Below are 9,142 nucleotides of genomic sequence, written 5' to 3'. Positions count from 1 at the left end.
GTGCAGTATCCTGCTGGAATCAGCCATTAGAAGATGGATAAACTGTCATCATAAAGGGGTGGACATGGTCAGCAACATTACTCAGGTGTTTAAACGACGCTCAGTTTGGTATTACGGGCCCCAGCGTGTGCCACCCTGAACTGTTGATACAAGAAAAGATGGATCCATGCTTCATGTTGTTAGCACCAAATTCTCACCCCACCATCTGAATGTTGCAGCTGAAGTCTTCAGATCAGGCAATGTTTTTGCGATCTTCTACTGACCAAGTCTGTTGAGCCCATGCATGTAGCCTCAGTTTCCTGTTCCTAGCTGACAGGAGTGACACCCGGTGTAGTCTTCTGCTGCTGTAGCCCATCTGCTTCAAGGTTTGACATATTGTGAGTTTATAGATGGTATTCTGCATACCTTGGTTGTAACAAGGTTATTTAAGTTACTTCTCAAATTTTTCATGGGTGCAACCTCAGCTCTGCTGCTCATCCCACAAATGCATGACCCTTACAAATGGGGCACCATTTAGAAGAGAAAGAAACAGGCTTTTCAACAGTATAAGAATTATTTCCACGAAGCATTGTTACAACAAAGAAATAATCTGCCAAACACAAATTTCCCTACATTATTTTTTTTATTAAATTTATATACTATATTAGAGCTGTCAAGATCAATTGAGTTAACCCTGGTTAAGTAAGGTCTACAATTAAATAATGCAAAACAAATAACAGATGAAGTTAGAAGTTATTTTTCTGATGTAACCAGAAAATTTTAACCAGTTCTCTGCATTATCTGATGCTCAGGGGCATTGCTATGGATTTTGGGCCCCCTTAACCAGCTAGCCAAGCAACAAATTTGTCATTTTTGCAAATATTTCTACATTTAGAACCATAATTTCCCCCATTTATGAGCAACGTTTTTACTAAGGTGAAATTAAATTTACTTGCATGATTTTGCAGCGCTTGACTACACCATTTGGATATTTTTAAGAGAGGGGCAGGGCCACCCAATATTTTATTTGATTCTATTCCATACAAATTTCAGTCTGTTACTAAGAGAAAATAAATACAAACACATTTTTCATTGCAGGGCCTGGGTAATCAGTACCCTTTATCCCCCCTGGGCTACACTCATGCTGATGCTTCACTGATGGGTGTAAGGGAAAAAGAGATAATTTCCAAATCACTGCAGAAAAATATGCAACATCTGTAGGTACCTTTTGTGTGACCTCTGCGGAATGATACACTAAAAGTTAAATAAAATCATGTGCATAAAAATGTCCTTAGTTTATTCAAATCTAAAGAAACTTGAGCTTGATCCAAGGTTGTTGCAAAGGATTCTTTTCTCCCTAAATTATTTCAGATATTGGATCATGTCCCAGGATGTAAATGTCAGTGAAACACACACACCAAAGAATATCACATTATTCATGTTTATTCTATTTAGACATGCTTGACATCAGAAAAAAAATCCCCTATAACATGGTTTCATAGATGATCTTGGAGGCCCAACAGTGTGAGAAGTTTGCTCATCGACGGGACATGTTAGGGCCTCCATACATTGGTGTAGCACAGGGGGGACAAAGGGTACAACGCAAAGTGTTTTATTGTTTTATTTTCTTAGTAAATAGTGTCATTATTGAATCAAAAGCAAATCAATGAATTGGTCAACAGACTGAAATTTATATTGAATAGTGTGTGTGTGTTGGGGGGGGGGGGCTGCTTCTCCCTTAAAAATGTCCAAATGTCCAGCACTGCAAAATAATGCTAGTAAATTTAATTTACCCATAGTAAAATTATTGCTTATAAATGGGGAAATTATGGTTAAAAAAACATTAAAATGCAGAGATATTTGTAAAAATATGGCAATCTGGTTAAGGGAGCCCTGTGTAATATTCTCTCTGGGGGCCCAAAATCCCTAGCTACGCCCCTGCCTCCATGTAACAGGCAGGACTCTTTATAACCTCTGTGTAACATTGTATTTTATTGGTACAAATATGTAATTAAAATGGCCAAAATACTAAGTAGGCTAACACAGGTATTAAGCTGGGGCTTCCGGAGTCTGACCTTAATTGTTCTCCAGCAAAGAGAAAATTCCTGACAGGATATTAAGAAAATACACATTTCACCGCACCTGCCATTTACCAACATAATCGACACCACTAAAGGCTCGGAAAAAGCCGAGCACAGTCGAGCGCAGAACAAACTCCCTCCCTCTTCTCTTTCAGTCGTGGTGCAAGCAGCCATGTTGCCGCGAGCTTGTTCCGGTATCAGGGCAGGATCGTGCGCATAGACTGCATTCGGGCGCAGCTCCTCGCCTCTCTCCCCCTGTTGCCCGTCACACGTACTTCGCAACAAGAAAGAGTTTACCGATAATGGATTTTACAACTTGATGATTCCTCCTTCAGTCGGCCGGCCAGGGGAATAATAACAGCATTCGGGGTACCGACAGGACGAACTCGTATATCGCCACACTGCACTGCAGCACTGGTGAACGACCTTATTCCAATCACGCATCACAAGGAAGAGCGCCGGTGATTTCCGTGGATTTTGAGTTTCGAGGGTTGCTCGGTGGCAGTCACCGCCGTTGCGGCCGCAGGAGGATAAGCTAACTGGCTAGCTTGGCTTCGAGAGAAACACGGAATTAGCTAGCTACATTGGCTAATATTGGCGAGCCAGTTAGCTAGCGCGGCAAATTAATTCGTGCTACTCGCCTGCTATGTGATAATTCTGAGTGGTAGTGGTTTTATTTGGGGGTATCGAATCCTGGATATCTCGCTGGGAACATTCTGAATTGTTTCATGTGAATTGGGAAGGTCGAGACCTCGCCGGGAATAACTTTGGCCTGAAAGTTTGTAGACTCCAGACCTGGTTCCATACTTGAAAGGAAATATATTTCTTCGACAAAATATAAAAAACGCTTCGAGGCTGTGTTATGAAAGCTACGCTGGAAAAACGCTGGTTGTAGATTTCGGCGACAGTTGGGGCTCCCCAGACGTTAGTTAGCAAACCTATAGGTTAGCATGCTAACCACCTAATTGAACCCCCTACTTGTTCAACACAACCATTGGCCAACTTTTCGTCAAGCTAGCCCAAGTAGCTAGCTTGCCAGACGTCACAGCATCCGTCTGGTAGCCCGCTGGTCACCATCAACGCTGCTAATGCATATTGGGAACTAGGTGTTTTCACACCCTATCCCTAGCTAAAGAAGAAAATTACCTTTTCATGTTTGGTGCCTGTTGACAAACATGGGACGTGCGGTTGCTGCTAGCTAGTTCAAAGCTAGCTGGCTAACTCGGCTAGCCGCTGATGTGGGATTCAACTTGTTGATTCACGAGCTATCTGTCGTGCTGCTAGCTGGCTAGCGCTGGACATCCGTTGGAAATTTCAGTGTATCATCACCTTTACAGATTTTTAAATGCACAAAAGACACTGAGAAATCGGCCCTTTGACACCGTTCCTTTTCCCAGTTGGAAACTTCTACTCTTCAAAAATGTCAACAAGGATCCCACTAGTGCAAGTCATTGAGAATTCGACGGGGCAGGTAAGACGTTTTTGTTAGATAAGTCTCTGAAACTGGTTAATTTTTATTTTCTCAAAGGTGTTTGATTATTTGGTACGGAATGATTTGCTGTGGAGAGGCCCAGACTGGCCCTAAAGAGTCTCTGGTCGTTCCTATGCCTTTTCTCTGTCTCTGTTGTCTTTGCCACACAGCAGTGATTCACCCGCTTGCCTACGCACCCAAACTGGATTTCCCTCTCCTTGCAGAATAAAAAGAATATATTTAGGTTTCTGTTTAGTCTATGAGTTAGGGCATGTCCTCCTACATGACTTTTCCTTACTATGACCGGTCACAATTTGTCCAGTAAGAATGAGAATCCTAAGAATAATATCCATAGAAATACCACGAAATTAGAGAAGACCATCCTCCTTATTACCTAAATTTGCTGTTTCATGTTTCATCTGATTTTTTTAGCACCCTTAGAAACAGGATTATCAAAAATCATAGTGTGGTTTTCTCATGCATTTCAGAATCTTAACTTCAAAAAAGAATTTATCAGAGAGAAGATGGTTAACATTAGTCAGAGACTGGATATGTTAATTCCCTTTATTTAGAAGTAAGATATTGAATTGCGCGTCTAAAGGACCCTTAGAAATGGAAAAACCATCAATTTAAATTGTTGACAGTGCAATTGTGAGCGACCCCCCCCCCAAAAAAAAATACACATACTGTTTGACCTACAACCCAACATTTAAATTAACATGTAAAATCCCATTTTATTTGAACTCATGCAAATAAATCAAAGGATTTTAGAGTCAGAGTTATAGATTATTTGGTGTTTGTTTTTCTGTTCATGTAAGTTGCCAAACACTTTCTTAGGGGCCACTCCACAATGCCCAGTTGCCCTGTACTGTGCTCGAGTGCGTTGTTCCTTCCCATACATTTCTCCAGCCTAGCCAGGCATAAACACGAGTACATCATCACATTGTATGCAAACAGTTTGAGCACGTAAAGGAGATATAAACGGAAAATATGTCTGTAACTTTTCTTGCTTTGTGGTGTGATTTGAGACATTTTGGACTGACATTACCCTCTAACACTCTGCCGTTGTTTTAAATAATTGTTCAAAGGAATATTCATTTTTATTATATGCCGTGTCCACGCTGATGTGCCTGTGCATGAGCAACTGTTCTGTCCTGCCGCCCAACTCTTCCATCTTTCCCCGTCAGGGAAGTGGACACTGCTAATGCATTGCACAGTCTATCCCTTGTTGAGTAAACTGGACTTGGGTGGTCAAGCAGGCTTCAGCACAGTATGGATAGCCAAGTGTGAGTGAGCCCTTACTGTACTATAAAAATCAAAAATTTTTTGAACAGGTTCATTGTTAGATAACTGGAATAAAACCTCTTGCTTTGAAGACAGCAATATCTTTCTTAATCTCATATGAAAACCATTATAGTTTCCACTAGAGATCATGATCGGCATTACTTACACAGCTCGCAAATGAGTGTTGGATGGAAACAATTGTGTCCGCAAGTAACCAGGGTAGCCAGTGGATGATGTCAGCATGTGTTTGAAGCCTATCGGTACCTATATTTTTTTTGCTTGACTATAGATAGGCAGATGTAGCTGTGGTAAGAATTTGGTTAGAAAGATTATTTTAGCTGTTGGTCTGAAGCTTTGAAGTATGAAGCAATACAAATAAAGCCAATGCACACACACATTTGAGTAAAAGATACATTTACCGGCCACTTTATTAGGTACTGGAGTGAGAAGTAACCAACTATATTTACTCAGAACAAGGAGGTCCAAGCTTTTTGCCAGCAACAAGAAAATGGCCAGTCGTTTGGTTTTCACAACACTATAACAGTCAGTAGTAACCTCGCAAAGCAGATGGATACGTCCCTTTCCTTGTTTTTCACTGGCGAATCCATCTTGCAAAGCTCCCATCTGAACCGTTTGGGCCCGGTTAGAAAGTGACAGGACCAATCAGCGACGAGGGGCAGTACTTTGAGGCGCAGCAGAGTCGTGACATAAACAAGCAGCAACAAGAGCTGGTGCAGTTATGGAGGAAGAGATTGGTGTGGATGCTGCTAAAGCGCCAATTTTATCAGAACTTGACAACATTTCTTTGTTAAAAGAAGAACAAAGAAATGTTGTCAAGTGAGTTGTTTTCTTTTAAAAAATGTCAACAGTCGAGTACTTACATGTCTGTAGTCACCATGTTTCGCATTAATCTCAGTAGCTGTGCATGCGCAGCTCGATAGAGGCTATGTCACATGTTTTGTTGCTCTGATTGGCCTGTAGAGATGTGACAGAACGTTCACCCAATCACACTCTTGGGTTTTTATTAAAACCTCCGCCTTTTCTCAAACGTTTCCTATTGCAGCTTTCCCAGATGGACGTGTGAAACAAATCAATCTGGCGTGTCAGGTTAAGTCAGTAGCACATAGGGAGAGAATGAGCTCACTTTTATTCCCAAAACAGCTGTTGTGTTTTACTTAAAAGTGAAGTCACACCCATAATAAGCAACCTGATGATGACCCGTATTACCTTGTAGTTATTGCATGTCAAGGAAAGATCAAATTGCACTGTGAAAGTCCCTTGGGCATCAAAAGTAGCTACTCAGTCCATACTTTTAGTGAATTTTTATCAACTTTTAACTTAAGTCGATTTATAGACCAATACTTTTACTTATACTTAAGTAAATTTTGACCAAAGTAACTGTACTTGTACTTGAGTATGATAGCGTGGTACTTCCGCCACCTCTGATAAGGTATACCTTTTCAGCTGGTTATTCATTAATGAAAATCTCTATTCAGCCATAAATGGCAGAAACTGATGCAATCTGGCATGAAGGCATGCTTTAGAGGATTCACTAAAGTTCAGACCATGAGATTCAGGAAGATGATTGAAGAAGAAAGATAAGCTAAATAATTTCTGAGAGGCAGATACATTGGAAAAAGGGACAAATGAAATATCGTTTTGAAAGGCTCTCTTTTTTCCAGCTGTGCTCATAAGCTGGAAGCACTGCGCTTTATGAGAAAATACATGAAAATTTAAAGGCTGTAGGAAATAAATTTGTCTGTGGAAAATTAATTATTATCAGAAGGTGTCTATGTTATAACAAGACTGAGCTAGCGAAGCATAGTTGTGTTTATATGAGCCATGAAATTTCACTGCTGTGCTACAATGGTGATGACGGTGATTATCATGATGATCGAAGGAAAAAAGAGGTAGAACCATTTCCAAAATTAATAGCATGACTTTATCTGACAAAATTGGCATTTTTATCCATTGTTCAGTTTCTTTGACACTTGTGCATGGAAGTTAACTACAACCATAGTGCACATGTGCATTTTCAGAAAGTGCCATTTTGCCCGGCTACATGGAGACTGAGGTGGGGGAGTTTTGAAAACATTTCACTCTGGAGTCCGTTTCCAAATTGTTCCATTTTCAGGCACCGGAAGCGCCGTTCTCGTGTGAACAGACGGCCAAAATGCAACAAAAGTTTTACATTTTCTACTGAAAACGTTGTGTGAACAGGGCCTGAGTATTTCTGAAATTGCTGATTTAGAAGACGTCCAATTTCTAAAAATGTAAAAGAATTTCTCTGGTTTTGAACTGTTTGAATATGACTTAATGTAAAAGCTCAGCTAAAATGTATAACGTAGGAGTGATTTTTTAAAATTATAGGATACATTTCACTGCAAAAATGGTATATACTGTAGATTTACTTTTTTTAAGTAAATAGTTCATAACTAACCCAAGTGGTTATTAAAGAAATGCATAAAAAAGGTAGATTACAAGAGCACATTTAAATGTTACAACTTTACTGCCTGTCCAAAGTACTACAGCCCCTGGCAAAAAGTGTTCTACCTCATATTAAAAGCCCAACCCTGGTTTATAAACTGCACAGCCAACCAGAGCTTTGGCCAGCTCTTATTAGCTAATAGGTATGTCTTTTGGTGTCGGACACTCAAAGGTTAAAAGACTTGGCTTGTCTTTAGTCTTTGTACAAACGAAATGCTGACGGAAGTTGTTTGTTGATACCATGATCTCACTGCATGTGTTGATGGCTTGTCTCATACACTGGGATCACTCCTTCCATCAGAGTCAACAGGAAAGCAGATCATTGTAAAGGTGCACACTGATATGAGTGACACTTACATATTATTACATGGATACACCCATACCTGGAACAGAGGTCTTAGCAGTACGCCCGGTTATATAAGTCTCTTTGACTTTGGCAGCTTTTCACGTGCACATGCAACCACACACACCTTTCCTTATAACCAACAGGATTTTAAAATTGTTGTTTTGAATGTATTGATAGGACAAACAGTTAAACAAGGCTGTCAGTCTTAACCTCTGTTATAAGCAAACCCCTCACTGAATTTAATGAGGTTTTTTGGTTCTCGAAAAGGCCTCTGATAGAAGGAAATGAAACAAAAGAATATAAAACCACACACAGTACCTTAGTGACTGATAGCCCCTCACGTTGAACTTCCTCTATGCCCTATCATGTGGTAATCCTACCCTATGTGGTGTTTTGCTGTCATGCCACTGAAGGGCTGAAGGAACCTTTACACATCCTACAACAGGGGTGATAGAAAAAAGGTTTGGGGTCACGCTAAGTCCTTTACTGAGTTTGTAGGCAAAAGGTCACGGATGGATACTCCCACACAAACAGTCTGTTTTAAAGTCCATGTATAGAAAACCCCGGTGTCAGGTCTCAAGATACAGGACAAAATGGCACCGGACATGAGGACAGGCTTAGTGTTGACATGACTGTGCTCCTGTCAGGTACTTAAATGCATAGTTTGATTTCGTTGGTCAGTGCGCCTGAAACAGAGAGGATGTATGTTTTAATGATTTACATTGTGGTAGCCAAATGATGATTTAAAATTTTGAACAGCAAACTCAGCTGTTAGTTAATGTTTATAGCAGGGGCATGTGCAGCAAACAAATCTGACCTATTCTGACTAAAGTTGTCAGGCATATATCAAAAAATGTAAGTTGTGTGTTGTGACATCTCCCTGATGGTTTTAACTGCTGATATTAAGAGGTGTTTGAAATTGACATGCCTCCTTGTAAAGGCTTCTTTCTTGGCTGTAATTTGAGTAGCTTGAGATTCAGCATTACTACCAGTTGAATTTAATATCCTAGAATTCAAACACGGTTCATAATTGAATAATAGTACATGATAAAGTACTGTTGTTAGTAGACTTGTTCATAATGAGTTATAAGTAGGCTGTTTAGTGAACCTGTTTGGTGTAGATTTTCTTTCATAGTCAACTTCCCTATCATGATCACTTCATTGTTTAATTTCCTGTTTTACTTTGTTCCCTGTCTATTCACTGAGCCACGTCTTCTGAAAAGACTTACTGATGCAGCCAGAAATACTGGTCTGCCTTTTCAGTTGTTACTTCGTCATTCATGTCATTGTTTGGGTAGCTGCACACTATCTGAACAAACTGGATCCTCCCTGCATGGAGGTGTTATGGATTTGACCCATTCATTTGTCCAAAAAAAGACTTTGCCCTATTGTAAAAGTCTTGTCCAGAAAACTTTAACTCAAAAATCTAGGACTAGATTTTTTTATGTATGGATTAAAGTCCCCCAAGCTAATTTTTAAATGGTTCTCTATCTG

General features: G+C 40.1%; 1 protein-coding gene across 12 annotated transcripts in view; it reads left to right on the top strand.

The window, feature by feature from the left end:
- The first annotated feature begins 2,226 nt into the window (after positions 1-2,226).
- Positions 2,227-9,142, top strand: part of mark2b (MAP/microtubule affinity-regulating kinase 2b) — an 80,676-nt gene continuing 73,760 nt past the window's right edge. For all 12 annotated transcript variants that reach the window (XM_041779658.1, XM_041779657.1, XM_041779647.1 and 9 more), the window contains exon 1: positions 2,227-3,531. In XM_041779658.1, coding sequence (XP_041635592.1) covers positions 3,481-3,531 — 51 coding nt within the window. In that variant the 5' untranslated portion in view covers positions 2,227-3,480. The remainder of the gene's footprint in view (positions 3,532-9,142) is intronic.

Source organism: Cheilinus undulatus, linkage group 22 (assembly GCF_018320785.1).
Source record: "Cheilinus undulatus linkage group 22, ASM1832078v1, whole genome shotgun sequence".
Taxonomy (NCBI): Eukaryota; Metazoa; Chordata; class Actinopteri; order Labriformes; family Labridae; genus Cheilinus; species Cheilinus undulatus.
This window is presented reverse-complemented; position numbering and strand designations above follow the sequence as displayed.